Source organism: Delphinus delphis, chromosome 2, assembly GCF_949987515.2.
Source record: "Delphinus delphis chromosome 2, mDelDel1.2, whole genome shotgun sequence".
In the NCBI taxonomy this organism is placed as follows: domain Eukaryota; kingdom Metazoa; phylum Chordata; class Mammalia; order Artiodactyla; family Delphinidae; genus Delphinus; species Delphinus delphis.
Genome location: NC_082684.1, coordinates 104,743,983 through 104,767,112, shown reverse-complemented (window position 1 = coordinate 104,767,112; position 23,130 = coordinate 104,743,983). Strand labels below are relative to the sequence as shown.

At 47.1% G+C, this 23,130-nt stretch overlaps 1 protein-coding gene across 5 annotated transcripts in view; it reads right to left on the bottom strand.

The window, feature by feature from the left end:
- The window catches only part of HOMER2 (homer scaffold protein 2), a 93,499-nt gene that overhangs the window by 1,550 nt on the left and 68,819 nt on the right, over positions 1-23,130 (bottom strand). For 3 of the 5 annotated variants that reach the window (XM_060005354.2, XM_060005350.1, XM_060005356.1), the window contains exons 4-9: positions 18,508-18,600; positions 13,553-13,659; positions 9,482-9,638; positions 7,343-7,453; positions 6,080-6,160; positions 6-4,886 (exon numbers count right to left, since the gene is read on the bottom strand). In XM_060005354.2, coding sequence (XP_059861337.1) covers positions 4,698-4,886; positions 6,080-6,160; positions 7,343-7,453; positions 9,482-9,638; positions 13,553-13,659; positions 18,508-18,600 — 738 coding nt within the window. In that variant the 3' untranslated portion in view covers positions 6-4,697. Of the gene's footprint in view, positions 1-5; positions 4,887-6,079; positions 6,161-7,342; positions 7,454-9,481; positions 9,639-13,552; positions 13,660-18,507; positions 18,601-23,130 lie in introns of those variants that run through there. The other 2 variants (XM_060005353.1, XM_060005355.1) reach the window with 2 other exon arrangements.

The window sequence follows — 23,130 nt, the reverse complement described above, 5'->3', positions numbered from 1 at the left end:
GCATTCGTCAAAGAGAGTAGGGCACTGTACAATTCCGCTCAAAACAAAAGACCCACAAGCTCTTCTCAAAGGCGGATTCCAGAACATATAACATCACCGCTAGGATTATTAAAGACTCCTCTTAGCTATACATATATTTTTTAATTGAAAACCCTTCCTTGTCGTTTCTCCTGCTTCCCCCTGCTGCTTCGTCCCCCAATACACACACACACACACACACACACACACACACACACATACACACACTCACAGACACACACACTCCAAAAGTTCACTAGATCATATCATCTGGCTGCCAAAGTCTTACCATAATCACCTTCTTCCTGGCTGGTATTTAAAGAGGAACTGGAAAAACCCATATTCTTGAGATAGGTGTATGAAAAAGACACGTAAAACAACACACATTTCTATACAGGATTCTCTCTCCATGCCGTCACCCCCACCATCCCAAGAATATATATTTATTTGGGGGAAACTATGTATGCAGAAATTGGAATTCTTTTAAACCATGCATGTCATTTAAGAATATATATGGATGTTGATTTGCAGGCTTCTAGTTTAAATCACCAGTGCTTCAAAATCCAGTGATCTTTCGAGTGAATAAAAGAACCCATAGCTTTTAGATGGACACATGGCACAAAGGGCCACTTTCAACAATGAGCAGAATGCAGTGGCCAGCTCTGTCTTAAAGGGCAACCTCTGTCAAGCGCCTCTGCTAAGTCCCATCCCGGCTGCCTGCCTTCTAAGGGCACAGCTGGCCACACCTGACGTCCCTGGCACTCCCTGCGGTTGGCTTTGGCTCTCACCCAAAGTTGCCCCCGATTTCTATTGAAAAGCAGTCTTGCCTATAGAAAAGGAGTCCTTTTACAACAGGCCGATCGTGACGCCTCTGAGTAGCACTATATCCCGCACCCTTTATTTGACGTTTTATGTCAAATGCAGTAAATACTGGCCAGGCATTAGCCAACCACCATCCAGGCTGTGCCCGTGGGCCGCCCAAGTCTAGAGATGTCTATGATGAGACTGCAGGATGAAGACCAACTACCCGCTGTGGACATTCCTCCCGGGGCCCGTCAGGTGCCACTCAACCTGCTCTAACCACTGGCTGGTCTGCTCCCTCCCCAGTGCTGGCTCCTGTCTGGGAAGGGGCTGGGCAGTGATGGGCAATCCCCCCACTCCCCACCTGCCCCGCCATCACTCTGTTTACTGCTCTGCCATTTGGGGGCCTCCTGCTCGTTTTGAACAAACTGCTTTGCCTCCACGAAAGCCATCAACAAAGAACTCAAAATGTGTCTCATCGCTCTGGCCTCTCAAAGCACCAACATCATTTTAACCAACAATCTCTTGGAAAGATCCCTACAAAAGCAGAATCATTCAAAAGTGGAACTTACTGCTGTAATGAATGTAAATGTGATTCTGATTCATTCATTTATAAGTTGTCATTTGCTGGGGACATATGTTAAAACAGTATAACTGCAATGTGCTCTTATCAGGACACAAGAGAGTTTTTTTTTTCTTGGCACCCAAAGGTCACTAAAGGGAGAAGAGAGCATGACTCGTAGAAAGACACTGGACCAGGGTTCAGGAGACCCAGATGCAGCCCGCGCTGCTGCTCACTAGCTGGGTGACTCAGGGTGAGTCACCTGTCTCTGCTTCCGCTGCAAAATGGGGAATGACCTCTGCCCCGTTCTCTCACCCAGCTGAGGTCTAAAGTGACGGCATGCAGGGGAGCGTGGAAGGGAGGGTAGTGTACAAGTTCTGGGTCTCATGTGGACGCTGGCTCTCTTTCAAGGCCTGACCACACTGTCCCAGCCTGTCACTCAGGTGGTTTTCTATTCCCGAGGCACTAGGAAGACTTTATCTCCCCTTGCCGCTCTCAACTGTATCACGCATCCAGTGGGTCTTTACTTGGAATGAAAATTATTTTTAAGGATGATTATGGTTAAAGGATTCCAAATTTTCCGTTGCTTTTTTTAGGCCCCAGGTTTCACAGATGCAGAGGGAAAAAAAAAAAGCTAATTGAGGTTCCGGCAGCCAGTCTTGGAGATGTCAAATCAGGAGACATCACTTGGGAACAAAGACGCAGTCCTAGCTCTAAATCCTCCAGCAGCACGACGGGGCTGGGGTGTTTGTGAGACAAGGGTTATGCCCTGCCTGTACTTGGCTTCAGATCACGGCAACCAAAGGGCATCAGTGCTGAGACTGGAGCTGGACGTCCTAACAAATGAGGGCTTGGCTCAAGGGAAACTGGGATGAATTCAGCAGGTCATTCTCCTTCTATCCCGAGGCTGTTAGACAGGGCTAGCCTCTCCACAGACTGTCTAGGTTGTCCCCAGGCCTTTTTTTTTTAAAAGAAAGTAAATGAAGAAAGCTTAAGACCTTTAGAGAAAAGCAGAAGGAACCGAAAGTCCAGGGCTTTTGTAAAGGTGTGCTTTCCCTGCTGAGCCCAACTTAGCTTCTCCTTTAGAGGAGCCCCTACTGCTCTTAGCTCCGGGGCTGATGGTGTAAAGCTGGCTGGGGCCACATAGCGTGGGGCTCTCAGCTCCTCACCTACTGCCTACAAGCGCTCACCAAACTCTTCCACGGTTGGTGAGCGGGGGTCATGGGTCTCAACTGCACAGGGGCACAGCAGCCCACCGTGGTAATGGCTCTACTGCTGCCACTAGTTTCTCCAGTCACTGCCCGGAATGTGCAAGCAGCTTTGACAACTCTATCCTCGGATGAATACGTCACCTGAGCATGTCCACTCAGTCAAGACAGCTCCTTCTGGATGAATAAGCTGCCGCAGAGACAGGGGTGGTGGGCATCAGAAGACCCAAGCGGAGGTTTCAGAATCCCAGTGTCTGCCGCTCCTGGGCAGGTGGACTGGCCTAGCCTGAGAAGAATCCTCTTGAGCCCCTGCTGGGCCACAAGGCCAACTCACGGCCAGCCCAGCTCTCTGATCTCCAGGTCAGTAGAGCTGCTACCACTGTCCTGAGAGCCATCTGGAGCTCCAGGGAAAGGGCAGCGCCAGCAGCGCCCAGTTACAAATCAGCAGGAAGGCTGACCACGCTTTCCATTTCCATCTGCCACCAGCCCAGTGAACTCCACCAGAGCTGCCCCACTCAGCCTGCGGGTCTCCCCTACCTGTCCTGGTGCTTTCCCCATCCTAAAGAAGACCTCCCTGCTCAGGGAGATGGTCTCAGCTACACGAAAGAGAGCAGCAGGACTTGTAAAGTCACCCTGGGGCCCGGGTCACATCCGTGTGTACCCTACCCACCTCCTCAGGCTATTTTATTGTTTATCTGAACAATTCAGCAGGGAGCAATTCTAATGCGTGAGAAAATCCTTCTAGAGGGGGAAGTTCTCTTAGTGGTCCTCAAAGCAGGTAAGGGGGCGGCAAAGCCTCCCCCTCCTTCAAAGGGATTTAGAAATGCCGACGGCCAGGGATTCAGACCATCTTGCCATGCATGGGGCAAATGAAATGTCCACTGGCCCCACTGAGAAACTCAGTAAGAGAGAAGAGGTCCATGGCTCTGGTCCCTTCCTTAGCAGGAACAGGAGGAGGCAGACCTGGGCAGAACTCCTCTAAGGCCAAGGCTCAGCCACTTTGAGCCCACTCCTTCCCTCACGGGCCTGTGTGATTTCTTTTTCAATTGTCTAAACCCAACAGAGGATCCCACCCTAGATCCCAAGCCCTGGGCAGCCCCTATACCAGGGTCAGTCAGTGGTCCTAGAATCCCTAGGCCACAGGCCTCACTCCTGGAAAGGAAGGGTGATCTCAGTGTCAGAGGCCCCCAGGGGCAGAGCACCATGGATGGGCTGCTGGGAGGTGGGGGCCTCAGACCAGCTCCTGCTGCTTCCACTGCCACCCTCCTGGCCCCAGGGCCACCTGAGCCAACCCACGAGTCTGTCCACAAAGTCACATACATGCCTGATAATGACCCAGTGCACCAGGACGGTGGACTGTCCAACAGGGGCTTGATGGGGGATGTGATGAAAACACTAAATTCTGTTTATACGTTTAAATGAACAAATATTTATTAAGCACCTACTTTGTGCCAGGCACTGTGCTAGGCACCCTCGCTGCATGCTGTCCCCACAGCACAGTAACCTGCTCAGAAATTAAAACCAAGAAAAGGAACATTGTCGCAACCATACAAACTGGGGGCGGGTGGAAGTGGGCGGAGTGGATGCAGGCGATTCCCCTGCCAGAAAACGCCTCCACCAGAAGTGCGTTTTCTCTCTTGGGACAAGTCTCTACTCAGTGGTTGCTTTAAAGCATCTCTGTATATACTGAGAGGAAAACTGCTATCACCACGCCCCACACATTGGTGCCTGGTGAACATTCGAACACTCTGAACGCTACTCAAAAAAACAGGAGTTGGAAAGGGTATTCATACTTGAATTAGAAAATACTTTTCCAGTTCATATGGTTGCAACAGCCCTTAAGAAAGTTATAAACATCCCTGCCCTGACTGCGTAAATGTTTAAGGTAGACCTAGTTCTGGATTCCTGAGTCAGAATCGTCCAGTTGTCCATGACCTCGCGAGGCCAGAGAAGCAAGGGGAGGTTTCTATTCTGGAGAGGAGAGAGTGGACGGCACCCCTGGTTTGGAAACGTGACAAACCGCGCCTGCATTTACAGAAGCCACGCGAACGGGAGGACGTCCTAGTGCTACTCTGTGTCACACACACCCTGGGGACTCACGCGCAGCCCTAGTTGTCGGCGCCCAGCTTGGAGAGGCCCCGGCGGAAGTTGTGCAGGTCATCGATCTTCCCGTCCAGCACCTCCAAGAAGCTCTTCAGCTCCACCTTCAGGTGGCGCTGGCGGTACTTGCTCTCCTCCATGTCCGTCTTCAGGGAGCGCACTTTGTCTTCCAGGTTCTGATTGTCTCTCTCTGCCGCCTGAAGCAAAGCGAGAGAGAAAGAAGGGTCTGGGGACAGAGCGGGAGGAGCCCCGCTGAGACCTGAGACAACCAGACTGTCCGTCCCCCTCGGGCGGGCCTGCCTCCCTGGAAGTGTTAAGTGTCCTGCCCCCACCCCCCTGGCATCAGGTGTGTGCCCCTCCTTCCTGCTGTTCTCTGGCAGAGGTACCAACGGCCAGCATCTCGCCTTAATACGATGCCCCCACAGAGAACACAGAACTCAGCATCCTGCCCAAGGGAGCCTGGTGCTAAGTGATGCTTTCACAAAGTGCCCAGCAGAGGAAGCCTGAAATCCCAGCACATGGGGTTTTCAGCCCCAAGCCCAGTGTGGTCAGCAGAGGCCCCCGTTGGGTTCCATTCTGGGAGAGAGTGAGAAATAGCACAAATGGAAGAGTGACTTGTTTCTCCCGGTTCCACTGAGAAGGCGAGGTCTCCTTGGCCCCAGGCCAGCCTCTGGCCGTCAGCGAGGGAGGACTGGCCGTGCCAGACGCAGGGACAGTAGGTCTGTGCTCTGTCCGTCCCGTGGTGTTGCCATGGAGACGTTGAAGCTCCCAATGGCGGGACCGCTGTGAGTCCAAATAAGAGCTTTCATCTTATGGGCATAAAATGAGAATTTTTGAATGGGTGTACAAGAACCAGTTACTAATACCAAGGTTGTATACCTGAACAAAGAGCTCTCGAAGTGAGGAGAACCTCGGAGGTGAAGGAGGACCTGAAAATGCTCCTTCAGAAATGCAGCAGGTGGATCAGAAATCTGAAGCCAGCAGGGTTGGGGGGCAGGGTTGGGGGGGGGCTGTCCAAGGTCATGTCCAAGGTCACTGGCTGGGGAGGTGCAATAGCCCCTGGATCTTAGGCTCTCAGCCCTCCTTTCTGTCCCCTGCTTTGCACCCTTCTGTGGTTCTGTAGGGACTTCTGTGGGCAGGAAACAGTCACCTACACTATGGTTATGCACAGGACACCTTCGTATAAGTGGAGAAAACAGAAGACAAACACTGCTGAGTCTGCACCCGGGAGGAAAGCTGGCATCTGGCATGTAGTTACGCTGGCTTTCTAGGAATACAAAGTCTCTTTTCTTTACCAAGCCAGGCGTGAAAGGGAGAGGCCTCGGAGAAATGGGTAACACAGTGGATGCCTTCTCATCTGAGCCCAGGTGGACGTGCTCCCCGCCCTTACCTCTAACTTCTCAGAGACGTATTCACACTCTGACATGAGCTGAGGTATGATTTCACTTTGTTTTCGGAGGTCTGTCAACTCCTACAGGAGACAGAAATTGGAAAAAGAATGTGAAAGCAAGTCAGATCAAATGTATTCTTGAAAATCCCCAACTCGTGCATACAATAATGGAAGCAGCTTTTGGAACCTGTGTTGTCTGCGTAAATAATAATGGCGATGATGTTATACTTAACACACGAGGTAATTCTAAAGGCTGAGTATGTTCCATGAATTAATGCATGAAGGCTGAACACCACCATGAAAAGAGAAGTATGATTCCTGTTTCGTAGACGGGGAAACCGAGGCTGAGAGAGGATTGGTAACTTGCCCATGGTCTCCACCCTCTGCATACAGTAAGTCCCCTACCTATGAACCTTCAAGTTGCGAACTTTCAAAGATGCAAATGTGCGTCCACATGTCCAGTCATGTAAGTCAGTTCACGTGTCTGGTGTACACCGTCACGTGCGTGCATCCTCGACAAGTGGTTGTGCGTTTGTGTACTTTACTGTACAGCACTGTAGAGAGTGCAGTACTACAGTGTCTTTATTTCATGCCCAGGATGTCCGGAAGCAAGCGTAGAAGCAGCAGTGATGTAGCTGGTACTGCTGTACTTTTCAAGGTACTGTACTGCAAGGTTAAAAATGTTTCCTTTGGTTTCTGTGTTTGTTTTTTATGTATTATTTGTGTGAAAAGTATGATAAACCTATTACAGTACAGTAGGATACAGCCGATTGTGTTAGTTGCATACCTAGGCTAACTCTGTTGGACTTACGAACAAACTGGACTTAGGCAAGTGCACTCTTGGAGTGGAACTCGTTCGTGGGTAGGGGACTTGCTGTACTTAGCGGTCCTGTCCCCCAGAAAATAAATGACTGTGTGACAGGGGGTTCTCGCTGCATTAAGTTGACGGCAGAACACAACTTCTGATAAAAGACCACCTGTGAAAGTTTCCGAGTGCTTTTGCAAATGTTCAGCTCCCTCTTGGACCTGAGCGACTGACTATAGAATAAGTACAACAAGGAGGCTGCGGAGGGTAATGGTCAGGCCTTTGCCCTGGACTATCTGTGCCCTGGTGTAGCTTTTGGCTCTGTCTCTGTGCTGAGATCCGGGCAGCTGCCAGGGCCGGTCACATGCCCCACAGCTGCCTGCCGTGTCCTTGGGTGGAGATCACCCGCCAAGGCCCAGGGGACGCCAAGCAGCACTGCTCGGAGCCCCACGACCCACCGTCTCCTTTTCTCGGAGTTCCAACTCCAGCTCCTCAATTCTTCTCTTCAACTGGGTATTCTTCTCCTTCTCTCTGTTTATCTCGCTGCACTGCTCTTCCAGCTCGTCAATCTTTAATGAATATCACATGTTAAAGCAGGGATGCCAGTTTACTGTAGTCATTAAACAAAAGATCACCACAGCTCTTTTAAAGTAAACCATAAATTAACCCACTTATAAATTTTTCCTTGTGGCTACAGACAAACTCCACGGGGCTCCCCCTGGGCTGTTTGCTCCTGCAGGCACAGGATGCCCTCATTTAACACCAACAAAGCCACAGAAGTCACAAAACCTGGCTTCAGTATGCTCTGGGCCTCTGGTTTTCTCTCACAGTCACAGGACAGTAGCTTTAGGTTTGCTTTAAGGATCTGTCACAAGTCGGGGCCAGACGTCCCATGAATCTATCTGCTTCTTCGCAGAATGACTGTCACATCATTTTAATCATGCCCTGAATGATTCTGTTGCTTTTCAAGGGGTTAAGCGAGCAGGGTAGAGAACCGAGCAACTCTGTGGGACAGTGGCTACCAACTGGGGCTCAATGACATTTCAAACGTTTTAAATCAAGATGACCTTTCCCCACTGATGCACGCAGAAGGGGCCTGGCCCGTGGGCCTCTTCCTGGAGAGATGACAAGTGCTGAGGTACATCCCCAGAGTGCATCTTTCTCTCCTTCCCAAGCCTGACACCTCTGACACTGGGCATTTCCCAGGGGCCAAAGCATGGGTGCAGAGTGGACGGCAGGGGTGTAACCAGCAAGTAACACAAGAGCACCGTGTTGATGGGGTTCCCCACAAGCAGGCAGCGGCAGTCCTCAGGGTGCAGGGCACTAGGTGGTCAACATGAGGACAGTTCTTAGAGGTGACCTGCACCAGCCCTCAGGATCTGAACCTCCAGCCACAGGAGCTGCCGGAGATCCCACCAACGTCCACATCCCGCCCTGGGAATCAAGTTCCCAGTGCTTCCCGCCCAGGGAAGCTGACGCTCCGCACAGGGAGTAGGTTCCACTGCACGTACTTCCTCCACGCCCCACCCCCCCGACCCCGCACGGCTCTTTGGTTCTTACACTCAGACGCGAAGTGAGAAACTCAGCTCTGCCCTTGGAAAAAGAAACAAAGGGCAATCAATCCCTCTGCCAAGCAGATGAGCCCAGCCTCAGAAGGGAAGGTGCGGAGTCAGCACTTGGCCTGCGCCCCTCACCATCAGCACTTTATGAAAAAACGACACGAGGCAGTTTCACATGCCACCTGCTCCGAAGTAAGACATGAAGTAGGGGAGTGGTTTCCAGGGGCTCCACTCAGAACGGGTGGGTGGGTTATAAACGGGGGCAAGGGGAGCGAGTACCAATCTCAATGTGACCCGTACCCTGAAATCCTGCATTTACGGAGCAGACTGTGTTCACCGACTGTGGGATAAAAGTGCTGACCAGCAAAACAGCACAGCAACCCCAGGACCTCACCTGGGAACCCTAAAACAACCGCATCAACTCAGCCCAACAGCAGAGCATGAGCGACTAATTACAGGGAAGGGCGTGGGTAAATTCTGAAAAAAACTGAAAAGTCCCCATGTCAGGGTAGGAGGGTAGAAGGCACACGAGGCCCGTCCGCATCCGCCCACCTCACACATCAAGGGCCGTATTCCTTTCCTTGCTGCCTATCTCACATTTTTAGAAAGAGCAGTTTGCAGGGAAGCAGGGTTTCTGAGCAATCACGCCTCACCATCTCCTGAATCTATTTTCTTCACTCACCCTTTGGATCCCTTTTCTCTACCGAAGATCACGGAACCACAGAAAATGCCAGAGGGAGGCCACCCACGAAAGGCCAACCCACAGCTCGCATCAGAGGGTGATCTTTGCGAGAGACAAAGCTGCAATCTCCCATTGATTTCTCTTCTCCTTTGCGATTGCAATTTTAAAACTTGGTTCAGGAAAGGTAATCAGTCAGTTCTGTACATAGTAGCGTTCCCACTAAGGCAGGCAGGGAGGCGGAGGGGAGGACAAAGGGAGAAGCAGCGGGTCTTCCTCCTGCCCCTGGGACATGGGACCGAAGGCCAAGCGGGAGGCAGTGGGGAGAGGAAGGTCACAGCCACCCCGGCCCTCCCCACCTTGTTCCGGAGCCGGTCATTCTCGTCGTGGCAGAGGGAGAACTGCCTCTTCCACTGCTCCACGCTGGCCGACGAGTCCTGTAGTGCCGTGGTCAGCCGGGCGTTGCTCTCCCGCAGGGTCTGCAGCTCGATCTCCCATTTCTTCACGTTGGCGGCGCTGCAGGGCGGGGGCCAGGCGGTGACCGGGAGGGTGGGCACCGTCCACCCGGCTGCCCTGCGGAGGGGGCACCCGGCCACCCCCTCAGCCCATGCCTCGGGGCCACACCCTCTCCCGCCGGTGGCCTGGCAGCGAGAACCACGTGCTGAGCGGGCCTGGCACCTCCCTTTAGTGGGAACATGCTGCCTTGTTGGGTGACTTTCTCAAGGCATCACTTTAGAAGAGAACAGAATTCTCAGAGAAGGAAGAGATGTAACTTAGAATGAACTCAGCCATAAAAAAAGAATGAAATCATGCCATTTGCAGCAACATGGATGCAACGAGAGATTATCATACTAAGTGAAGTAAGTCAGACAGAGACAAATGCCAGATGATATCACTCTTATGTGCAGTCTACAATATGACACAAATGAACTGATCTATGAAGCAGAAACAGGCTCACAAACATAAGAGAACAGGCTTGTGGCTGCCAAGGGGGAAGGGGCTGAGGGAGAGATGGATTGGGAGTTTGGGGTTAGTAGATGCAACCTATTATATACAGAATGGATAAACAACAAGGTCCTACTGTATAGTACATGGAACTATATTCAACGTCCTGGGATAAACCATAATGGAAAAGAATATAAAAAAGAATTTTATATATATATATATATATATGTATAACTGAGTCACTTTGCTGTACAGCAGAAATTAACGCAACATTGTGAATCAACTCTACTTCAATTAAAAAAAAAAAGAAACTAAGAATGAAGCCACAGACTGTGGTAGAGACCCCTTCCCCGTCTGCTCCCTACTGACCCCTGGCCGCAGGACGGTTCTCTCCTGCCCATGTCCGTTCCTTCCTGAAATGAACCTCAGGGATGTAGGTTCTGAAGTGCTGGGGTGGACCCCGGGCCCTCTGACACTCTCATGAAAGCGGCGGACACTTTCAACAAGCTCCTGACACTTCCTCTCTGGAGCCCAACAACCCCAGGTTTAAACGAACAGTCTGGGTCCAGATTTGAGAGCTGAGGACTTGAGGACAGAGGACACAGGGGCTGGGAGTCCCCTGAGGGCAGAAGAACTGGGGTTCCAACCGCAGGATGTGTGAGGGAGCCCTGGCCGACCCTAGGTCACCTCAGGTCCGAGGGACCCCTTCACATTATCACCAAACCACATGATAACCCTCTGTGATCAGTGAAGTTTGAAAAAACAAACTGGAATCAGGTTGCCCTCAGTTGCCGGTCCCATTCAACGCTGCTTTTGTTTCCTGTTTTGGAGACCCGTGTTCACTGCAGCACTGTTTACAATAGCCAGGACATGGAAGCAACCTAGATGTCCATCAACAGAGGAATGGATAAAGATGTGGTACATACAGACAGTGGAATATTAGCCATTAAAAGGAACAAAACTGGATCATTTGTAGAGACGAGGATGGACCTTGAGACTGTCATACAGAGTGAAATAAGTCAGAACGAGAAAAACAAATATCACATAATATCGCTTATATGTGGAATCTAGAAAAATGGTAGAGAGGAACTTATTTGCAAAGCAGAAATAGAGACACAGACGTAGAGAACAAACATATGGTTATCAAGGGGGTGAGGGTGGCGGGGTGGGATGAATTGGGAGGTTGGGACTGACACATATACACTACTATGTATAAAATAGATAACTAATGAAAACCTGCTGTATAGCACAGGGAACACTACTCAGTGCTGTATGGTGACCTAAATGGGAAGGAAATCTAAAAAAGAGGAGATATATGTATAGTTGATTCACTTTGCTGCACAGCAGAAACTAACACAACATTGTAAAGCAACTAAACTCCAATAAAAATTAATTAACAAAAAAAAAAACCACCTCAGACTTAACCACTCTGAAAAAAAAAAAAGGTTTTGGCTTCTAATCAATACTGCCTGGCTGAGGGGAGTTGTGTCTCTAAAGGTTTCTTTTTTTTTCTTTTAATTTTTTAAAAAGTAAATACAACTGTATTTTAATAATCTGCATTATCTTTCATCCACCTCAAGGTCCTAGAACTGTGATTGGAACACATATACTTTTGGTTTCAAACACCACAGACTGAAAACATAGCAAAATATTATTATGTGATTAATTTCAGAGTTAATGATTGAGCTGATTTCTGGGAAATGGCTTCACACCCATTCCTGTAATTCACTCGTCCATTCAAGTGGGATTTAAAAACATTTATTTTTAGGGGTGGAATGTTTTCATCCAGGCAGCCCACCATGACTCAACCAAAAATAGTCTTCAAGATCACCTGATGAGTAAAAGAGGCTGGTCACAGTTCTGTCCTTTGACGTATCTGACAAAACCCAGGGTCCAAAGAAAGTGGCTGAATCTACGGGTCCTATGTTCTTTCTGAAATTCCTTAATTTCTGTCAGATCACAGGAATTAAGCTCCATGCACTGGTCAGGCTGGCTGGGTTGCAGAGGCGGGTGCCTCTGGGAAGATTTACCAGCCATGTGACCTTGGGCAAGGACTCACTGTACCACCTGGGACTCAGTTTCCTTACCTGTAAAATGGCGGAATTAATATGATAGAGTTCTTACACGGGGCAGGTCTGAGGAAAGCAGCTTCTCAGCCACAGAGAGGCTGGGGGAAGCCGGCCGAGTCCCCTGCCAGGTGAGCAGAATGACCCCCAAAGACAGCAGTTCTGAAGGTGCTCATGGGGCCAGCCTTACACCGTGAGACCCAGCCTAGCCTTTGGGAAACAGGCCACATTCTCAAGATATGAAAACACAAGCACAGGGCTTCCCTGGTGGCACAGTGGTTGAGAGTCCGCCTGCAGCTGCAGGGGACACGGGTTCGTGCCCCGGTCCGGGAGGATCCCACATGCCGCGGAGCGGCTGGGCCTGTGAGCCATGGCCGCTGAGCCTGCACGTTCGGAGCCTGTGCTCCGCAACGGGAGAGGCCACAACAGTGAGAGGCCCGCGTACCGCAAAAAACAAACAAACAAACAAACAAAAAACAAGGAAAACACAAGCACAGCTAGTATAGTCATTAAAAGTTAAAATCTTGTTGATATCGTCATGGGGGTTGTGTTAAATTTGTAGATCAATTTAAGGGAAATTGATACTTTTTAAAATATTGAGGCTTCCTACCACTTCCCAATAGACTTTTTCTATTTGTTGAATTTTTCATGTATGGCCCTCAAAATCATTTGAGTTTTCTTCACAAAGATCCTGTACATTTCTTAAGTTTATTCCCATGTATTTTATGGTTCTAGTTCATATTGTAAAGGAAATCTCTTCTTCAAATATATAGTCTATGTGATGTTTGTTTGTATATAGAAAAGCTACTGATTTTTGTGAGATTTTATTTTATTTTCAAGATAGTTTCTTAGGTTTTAATGTTTTTCAGTGTTATCATATATGAATAAATGATAAATTTGGCTTCTCAAAAACCAAAACAGGGACTTCCCTGGTTGTCCAGGGGTTAAGACTCCATACTCCCAATGTAGGGGGCACGGGTTTGACCCCTGGTTGGGGAACTAAGATCCCTTATGCCGCATGGCACGGGCCACCCCCCCAAAAACATGAAACGTAAGCACTGGGACAGGGACTTCCCTGGTGGTCCAGTGGTTAGGACTCCATGCTTCCATTGCAGGGGACCCAGGTTCCATCCTTGGCTGGGGAATTAAGATCTAACAAGTCTCGTGGCATGGCAAAAAAAAAAAAAAAAAAAAAAGGACAGGGACACCCCTCTCTTTCTCACACACACACATAGATGCTGATGTGCACAGAGAACAACCACGAAGGCAGCTGGTCTTCCTTTGGCCAGGAGTCAAGACCGGACGCTCTGAGCAGGACCCAGTCTCCTTTCCCAACTTCCTGAAACCCTGCCCAGTGGGAAAGGCTGCAGGGAAGTGCTGACCTGGGAGACAACAGCACCTGGATTTGAACATGCTCACCTCTGTGTCAGAGCGATCTTCAGCTTGTTGTTCTCAGACTTGAGGTGTGTGTTGGCAGGACCCGCAGAAGATGCCTTTTCATCGTCCGTTCCGTTGATGCTGGATGCCTGAGTGGAAGATGGGGTTTCACACCCAGATTCCTGGCCAGACTGAATCACTTGCACACCTTATCGCTTGTCCTCACAGCGGAAGCAAATCAGGCATGATGAGGAACTGTGCGGTTATGAGTGTGGGAGAACCAACGCATCCAACCAGAACGCAGCAAAGACTGACAAGTCCACAGACTCATAACAAGACCATCCGTGGAGACTCCACTTGGAGTCCAGACAGTCTGTGCATTTTACCCACAAGACAGCACACAGGGCCGTTACGCAGAACCTTCTCACTCAAACTTTACAGGTAAACCTAACAAGCCCGGATACCTGCTCTCCTTAAATAACACAGGACAGAAACCACAGATTAAAAGAGGGGGAGAGTTTTAGGGACTTCCCTGGCGGTCCAGTGGTTAAGACGCCGTGCTTCCAATGCCGGGGGCGCAGGTTCAATCCCTTGTTGGGGAACAAAGACCCCACATGCTGCAGGGCATGGCCAAAAGAAAAAAAAAAGAAAAAGAAAGCGGGGGAGGAGGGTTTTATAATAAGAAACAGTGAATGAGTTAAGAGAAAAAGTATAAGAAGCTGAGATGACTTAAAAATCCCGGGGCTACAGAGAGATGAACACACTCATTTGAAAAAAAAAAAAAAAACAGGAATCAGATATGGGTGTCTGCGACTAGTTAGCAATGTTATGAATATTCTGAAATGTTTGCTGTAATAAGCCATTCTACATGGAGGTGAAACCTCATCTGGTCTTGGAGAAGATCTTAGAAAGATTTTATTTCGCCTCCAAGAAGAATAAAGGCAAAAGAAAGACAAGAAGGGAATGACGTATTACTAAATTTCTACATCGCAAAAAAGTGCATAAACTACATCAGAATGTAAGCAACGATGTGGGGGAAATATTTTCAATGCATACTAAAAACAAAAACGCTAATACTATTCCTATACTAAAAAACCCCTAGAGTCCTCAACTTTTAGAGTGACGCTCTGAGATATTTATGAATGAAATGATGTCTGGGACTGGCTTTAAAATAAAGACGGAGGGAGAGGTGGGTGTAGATGAAACCATTGGTCATAGAGTCCTAACTGTTAAAGCTGACCTATGGGTCCATGGGGGTTCATTTACCCAGTTCTGCCTAGTTTTGTACATATTCAAAACTAGCCATGTTAAAAATAAAGTTCTTGGAAATGAACACAAAAAAGCGGAAAGGATATGCAATTGACATTTACAGAAGAAGAAATACATAGAATTAATAAGCAAAAAAATTTAATCTCACTAGTAAAGAAATACAAAATTTAAAAAGACAATAAAGTACATTTTTCTTCTGTCAAATCAACAAAGCTTTGTTGGGGAGGGAACGGGAGGGAAAAACGCTCTCATTCACTGCTGGTGGGAGTCACAATTGTACATTTCTGTAGGGATGTTTGCAGTGTGTGTCAAAAGCTCTCAAAACGTCCTACTGGGCTTCTCTGGTGGTGCAGTGGTTGAGAGTCCGCCTGCCGATGCAGGGGACACGGGTTTGTGCCCCGGTCCGGGAAGATCCCACATGCCGTGGAGCGGCTAGGCCCGTGAGCCATGGCCGCTGAACTTGTGCGTCCGGAGCCTGTGCTCCGCAACAGGAGAGGCCACAACAGTGAGAGGCCTGCGTACCGCAAAAAAAAAAAAAAAAAAAAAAAAAAAAAGTCCTACCCCTTGCTGGGAAAACTGGACAGCCACATGTAAAAGAATGAAATTAGAACACTCCCTAACACCATACACAAAAATAAACTCCAAATGGATTAAAGACCTAACTGTAAGACCAGTCACTATAATACTCTTAGAGGAAAACATAGGAAGAACACCCTGTGACATAAATCACAGCAAGATCTTTTTTGATCCACCTCCTACAGTAATGGAAATAAAAACAAAAATAAACAAATGGGACCTAGTGAAACGTAAAAGTTTTTGAAAAGCAAAGGAAACTACAAGACAAAAAGACAACCCTCAGAATGGGAGAAAATATTTGAAAACGAATCAATGGACAAAGGATTAATCTCCAAAATATATAAACAGCTCAGGCAGCTCAATATTAAAAAAACAAACAACCCAATCAAAAAATGGGCAGAAGACCTAAATAGACATTTCTCCAAAGAAGACATACAGTGGCCATGAAGCACATGAAAAGCTGCTCAACGTCACTAATTATTAGAGAAATGCAAATCAAAACTACAATGAGGTATCACCTCACACCAGTTAGAAGGGGAATCAATCAGAAAAGCTACAAACAACAAATGCCGGAGACAAATGTGGAGAAAAGGGAAGCCTCTTGCACTGTTGGTGGGAATGTAAATTGATACAGCCACTATGGAGAACAGTATGGAGGTTCCTTAAAAAACTAAAAATAGAATTACCATATGACCCAGCAATCCCACTACTGGGCATATACCCGGAGAAACCCATAATTCAAAAAGACACATGCAACCCAGTGTTTACTGCAGCACTATTTACAGTAGCCAGGTCATGAAAGCAACCTAAATGCCCATCGACAGACGAATGGATAAAGAAGATGTGGTACATATATACAATGGAATATTACTCAGCCATAAAAAGGAACGAAATTGGGTCATTTGTAGAGACGTGGATGGATCTAGAGACTGTCATACATAGTGAAGTAAGTCAGAAAGAGAAAAACAAATATTGTATATTAATGCATATATATGGAACCTAGAACAACGGTACAGATGAACCAGTTTTCAGGGCAGAAATAGAGACACAGATGTGGAGAACAAACGTATGGACACCAATGGGGGACAGTGGCGGGGGTGGTGGTGGTGGGATGAATTGGGAGATTGGGATTGACATGTATACACTAATATGTATAGAATGGATAACTAACAAGAACCTACTGTATAAAAAATAAATAAAATAAAATCGAAAAAAAAAAATTGTTGACCAGAAAAAAAGTCCTACCCTTAACCCAATACTTCCACTTCAAGAATTTATCCTGCAGAAACCATCAAATGCACAAAAGGTGTGCAAGAATGCTTAGCATGGTGTTATTTATACTAATGAAAAATTAGAAACAACACCGATGTCCCAAATTATAGGAGGTTAATGGAATAAGTTGTGATGCAAACACTGGAATACTATCTAGCCATTAAAATAGTTTTGAAAAGGGATATTTGAAAACACAAGGAAAGGATCATAACAAATACGTTTTTTAAAAAAAGATTAAAAAGAATAACACCAAGATATACTGCAAAGCTATATTAGGAAGAAACACACCAAAACGTTAACAAAATATCTTTGGTAACTCTTATTGTATAATAACCTTAGCATTCCAAAAACAAAAACACAGAGAAAGTCCTTAGACTATGGACCATTTCAAGTGCCCAATTTTACAGATCCTCAGCGATTACTCAGTACAATAATTAGTATACTAAATTAACAGTATCATTTAGATGTCATTAAAGATTATTTACAAAGATTCAGGAAAGTTCCTGCCCACTTGAAGTCTAATACACGTTCATTTCCATAAATCCGTAGGGGCATCTTTTACAGGATTCAGCTTCAGCTATTGCTGACGGCCAAGTCTAGGGTGTTGATCTTGACCGCTCAGGATGCCCATGTCTCCTGTTCTCTTTCCACAAGCTGCCCCGACATCCATCCATGGCTGGCCTGGCCTGGCCATTCTCCACCCCACAGCCTCCTCTCCGATCTTCCTGCCCTCAGCTCCTCCCTGACTTCCTCACCACCTGCATGCAACCTTCATGTCAATTCCTGATCGGTAGCTATAAAACATCTCCAATGTCTTCCCATTATCCAACAATAAATAATTAAGAATGATCCACTAATGAAGAATTCCAGGTCCTCCACAGTACCTCCAAGTGCATCTCTGTTCCTCCCACTGTGCATCTCACCCCCAGGCAGGCAGAACCCTGGCTGCCTTGCATTTACATCATGCTTATCCCTAATCCCAGACCCCAGCTCCTATGTCTCGTCAGGTCTCCCTTTCCCTGTCTCTCTACACATAACTCTGTCACTAGGTCAAGGTTTCCACCTACCACTACACACCCTAATCTAGATGTCCGGAAGGCAGGTATTTTTATTTCAGGTTAAAATAGGTCCCTTTTAGTCAATTACCACACTTTTAAGTAGACAGATAACTCAGTTCCTGGCAAAGCCACATTTACGTTGGCTAAACCAGAGCTGTTGGAATACCACCTCCCACGTGACTTTGTTATAATAGGGAGACAGACGAGGACTCTCTGGCATCGATCAAGTTTTCTCTGTCATGGGCACAGGTACCTGCATTTGTCCATGAGCATCCTTCATGCAGACCTCACCTCCCAACACAGAAAGAAAACACTTCACCTTGGCTTTTTTTTTTTTTTTTTTTTTTTTGCGGTACACGGGCCTCTCACTGTTGTGGCCTCTCCCGTTGCAGAGCACAGGTTCCAGACGCGCAGGCTCAGAGGCCATGCCTAACGGGCCCAGCCGCTCCGCGGCATGTGGGATCTTCCCAGATCGGGGCACGAACCTGTGTCCCCTGCATCGGCAGGCGGGCTCTCAACCACTGCGCTACCAGGGAAGACCATTGACATTGGTTTTTAAACCGTGACCAGAGGACATCCCAGACCAGGGACATGCATTAACTCTAATCTCATCAAACGTTTTCCATCCAAAATATATCACCACATCCTGAAAAATTCAAGAGTCTCTTACATGTCACATTCATCTCACTGTGAGCAGTCTAATAGTTGAAAAAGTTTTCAAAATGCCCTACTGCGAAAATTTCTTATTTCTTGTCAAAAGTGACAAGGAACAGAGTCTCAAGCACTGATCACAGTCATTCATCTTACGGACAAATTACTTACTTGGGAATGATTGCTCGAGGTCTCGATTTTCTCCTGAGATTTGTCTCTGGCTAGTCTGGCAGCTTCTTTCACCTCCTGGAATTTCTCTGCAAACTGAACGTGAAGAAGAATTATTAGGGATTTCCTTAACCTTACACATGGCTGATATTCAGAACCTACCTTTATTATTTTGCATTCCTTTTAAGCCAATAAGTCCTGTATAAATCCAGAAGAAGGATTTTATTTGAGATTAAAAAGAAATGAATATAATGAATGCTTTTTCCAAAAAAACCCACTATTGGCCAAGGTCAGATCTGAACGAATTTCTAAGATACTGAAGCTAGATTTGATGGCGAAATATTAAAAACACATACCTCTGGCTAACAGCGCCTAATACAAATGCAACAAAAGAAATTTAGCTATAGTGCAAAAGGAATCCACGAAAAACTTCATAATCCCTATTGAAAGATCCAAGAACTCTTACAAGTCAATGTCAGGAAACACAAAAACATCCAAAAAGTTGAAAAGGAACAGTCCTAGATTTTTTTTTTTTTTTCAGTGCGCGGGCTTCACACTATTGTGGCCTCTCCCTGTTGTGGCCTCTCCCGTTGCAGAGCACAGGCTCCGGACGCGCAGGCTCAGTGGCCATGGCTCATGGGCCCAGCCGCTCCGCGGCATGTGGGATCCTCCCGGACCAGGGCATGAACCCGTGTCCCCTGCATCGGCACGCGGACTCTCAACCACTGTGCCACCAGGGAAGCCCAGTCCTAGATTTTAAAAGCCTAAGATATAAAATAGCAAAATGCAACGTGCAGCCTAGGACTGAGTCCTCTTTTGAACAGACCAAGTAGAAGACTTCTGGGCAACAAGGAGGGAAATGTGAGCATGGACTGGATAAGATGACACCAAGGAGTTACTTTATTTATTTATTTATTTATGGCTGCTTTGGGTTTTCGTTGCTGCACACGGGCTTTCTCTAGCTGCGGCGAGCAGGGGCTACTCTTCATTGCAGTGCACCGGCTTCTCATTGCAATGGCTTCTGTTGCTGCGGAGCACGGGCTCTAGGCACATGGGCTTCAGTAGTTGTGGCACATGGGCTCAGTAGTTGTGGCTTGCGGGCCCTAGAGCACACAGGCTTCAGTAGTTACAGCGCTCAGGCTCGGTAGTTGTGGCTCGCGGGCTCTAGAGCGCAGGCTCAGTAGTTGTGGCGCACGGGCTTCATTGCTCCGCAGCATGTGCGAGCTTCCCGGACCAGGACTCCAACCCGTGTCCCCCACATTGGCAGGTGGATTCTTAACCACTGCGCCACCAGGGAAGTCCAGGAGTTATTATTAATTTTGTTAGAAGTGCTGATGATGTTGTGGTTGTGGGGGAATGTGATTCTTTAGAGATCAACACTGAAGTATTTAGGCGTGAAATGTCTCGATGTCTGTAATTTACTTTAAAGTACTTCAGCAGCAATAAAAGTAGATGAAGCAATGTGGCACAGTGTTCACTGTTAAATCTACGTGATGCGCATATGGGTGCCCATTATACTATGCTCTCTGCTTTCAAAAATGTTTTAATATTTTCTTAAAAGAAAAAAATTCTTAAAATCCCAGGGCAGTCATATCAATCACTGCTTTATAGTCACTGACAAGGCAACTGATTTTAATCAGCCAATACGTTGTTTGAACAGAGAACATTCTATGATAGCTAATGCTGACGTCACACAGCAAGAGAGAGCCAAATGTTGCTGAGAAACGAAAAACAGCTGGCCAAGTGGCAAGGCCACCAACAATTCTGTGGCTTTTGCTGAGAACTCTATTTCTGAGCACAGGCCGCCCTCTGAGTGCTTCACAAAGCCAACAACGATGGTCTGCTTTGGGAAACCTTGCCGGGTGATAGCCGTTGGTCCACCAAGCACCCAGTAGAGGCAGAGAAGGTCAGTGTGGCAACGCTGGCCTGTGTTGCTCCCACAGGCCTGTAAATAAAGCCATAGCTACAGGGCTTCATTTAACCAACCTAGAGCTGTCAGAGAAAAATCACATTACCTGTTGCTTAAAAGACGTGAGGTCTAGCAAGGATGGACAGAGCACCCGCCTCCCTTTTAGGGGCCCCGTAAGTAAAAACATCATGTCGTGAACTCCTTGACGGCAGGGTCCACGCTTTTCCTCTTTGCACCCTCCCCTGACACCTGGCAGAGAGCAGGCACAAATAAGTTTGTTCAGTGAATGAACAGGCTCTGGGTTCTAGATTTGCACACCTACGCCCACTTGAAAAAAAAAATCATGTCAAAGTACAGGCCAAACCTAAGGACTTAAGAAGGTACTGTGGTAAGTGTCTTGGGAGTATTCTGCCCCATCTTTCTGCTTCCTAAGCTTAACTGACTGGATCAACCTAGGAACTAGATAGAGTATCACTTGGAATATGAACATTATCCCGGAAGAGATTTTGTGCAGGCACTATAAATGCCTTTCAATCTTATTAAGACATTAAAAGATGCAACTTTTAAAAGGTATGATATTAAATGTTTTTGTGCCCCACTATCAACTAAAAGTCAAACGTGATTTGAAGAAAACGGTAATGCATGTGGTTCTCAGTAGACACACCTGCTGATGGAGTCTCCCCATGCTGTGCTTAGGAAGGTGGGGCTGGCTGTCTCCCACAAGCATCTCAATTCACCAGGCTCCCAGACCAAAAGCATTGTTCTTTACAGACGGTCCTTGTGCCTGTCAGGGTCTCTTTCTCTCAGGGTCTTACTCGAAGTTGCTTGTAAACTAGATTGGACATGTCATCAGCCAGGGTCATGCTTATTCAGTCAACAAACATGGTCTGAGCACCATTCACACCTTCAGCAAACAAAAATTTTCACCGTGAGCTGGGCCATGCCCTAGGTTAGGTGCTGGGGTGTGAACGCTGTGTAAGTATCAGATAGAGGGCGAGACTTGGGTAGCAGGAGATAGTGGCAAAGAAGTCAGCAAATAAAGCCCTGCCGGGCTTTGACAGAACAAGTTGCCTCTGGATGGAGCTTGGGGGCCTCCATTCTGTCTGTCTCCTCCTACCTGACCCTGAACATCTGGGATGACCCTCAGCTCAACTCTTGGAGACTCAGCCCAGAGCACAAACCTTCAGTTCCAATGGGCCCTTCTCTCTTTGTCCCCTGACACCCATCATGGTGGCCCCTCCAGGTGTCCCACGGTTTTGTCTTGCGTGGGCCTACTTAGTACCCTCTTCCCCTAGACCCTCAGCATAGGCACATCTACAAGGTAAGGAGTTTAATGGCTTCTTAACACACATTCTCTTGTTTGCTCCTCTCCATCCTCTGTAGGACAGGAATTCTTTTTTTTTTCTTAATATTTTATTTATTTATTTATTTGGTTGTGCTGGGTCTTAGTTGTGGCAGGCAGGCTCCTTAGTTGCAGCAGGCAGGCTCCTTAGTTGTGGCATGCTCACTCTTAGTTGTGGCACGCATGTGGGATCTAGTTCCCTGACCAAGGATCGAACACTGCATTGGGAGTGCAGAGTCTTAACCACTGTGCCACCAGGGAAGTCCCTAGGATGGGAATTCTTATGTATAGTTTCCTGAAAAGAAAATGGAGTCTTAGAGAGGTTAAAATTTGCCCATGGTCACATGGTTAGTAAATAATAAACCTGAACTTGAGCCCAGATCTGATTTCCACACAATCATCCACACATCCAGTTACTTTCGGGTGTTTATAAGAATGCCAAGAGTCTTGTCCACAGCAGTTGCTAAACACTTATTGATTGGATTTTCCATTTGCAAAGAGATGCCCTTACCTTAAAATAGAATTGTACTCACTTCCTCTTTAAAAGAAAATTCTAAAAGCTTTAACTCCAAAACAGGCCATGGGAACCTTTAAGGCAAAGACAAGGTCTGAGGATTAGAATAGCAGATACAGAATGAGGGGCCCGGGCAACAAGTTCTGATTTTACAGCTCTCCTCAGCTTCACTATTTAGCTGTTCTTTTTCTCAGTTACAAAAGAGGGGCAAGGAACAACTGTCACATATACGTCAAAACACACATCCTTATAGGACCTCAAGGTGACAGTGCTACTACACAGGCAGACCTCACTTTATCACATTTCACAGATACCGTGTTTTTTACAAATTGAAGGCTGGTGGCAACCCTGCATCAAGCAAGTCTACCGGTACCATTTTTCCAACAGTATTTGCTCACTTCGTGTCTCTGTCACTAATTCTCACAATGTTTCAAACTTTCATGGTGATCTGCCATCAGTGATCTTTGCTGTTACTAAAATTCAGTGACGCCTCAGATAATGGTTAGCAATCATTAGCCACAAAGTATTTTTTAAATTTAGGTATGTACATTGTTATTTTAGACATAATGCTAGTGCACACTTAATGGACTACAGTATAGTGTAAACATAACTTTTACATGCACTGCGAAGCCAAAAAATTTGTGTGACTTGCTTTATTGCAAGATTTGCTTTATTGCGGTGGTCTGGAACCAAATTCACAATATCTCCAAGGCACGCCTGTGAACAGTAACAGCCTAGAACATCTCAAAAAAGGGGAAAAAAGGACATGTATTCTCGACTCCCAGAAATGAGATAAGACACTCGGTTAGAATGTACAGTCTTACTATGCACTCACAGCTACCCTGAGGTCTTCTTACTACT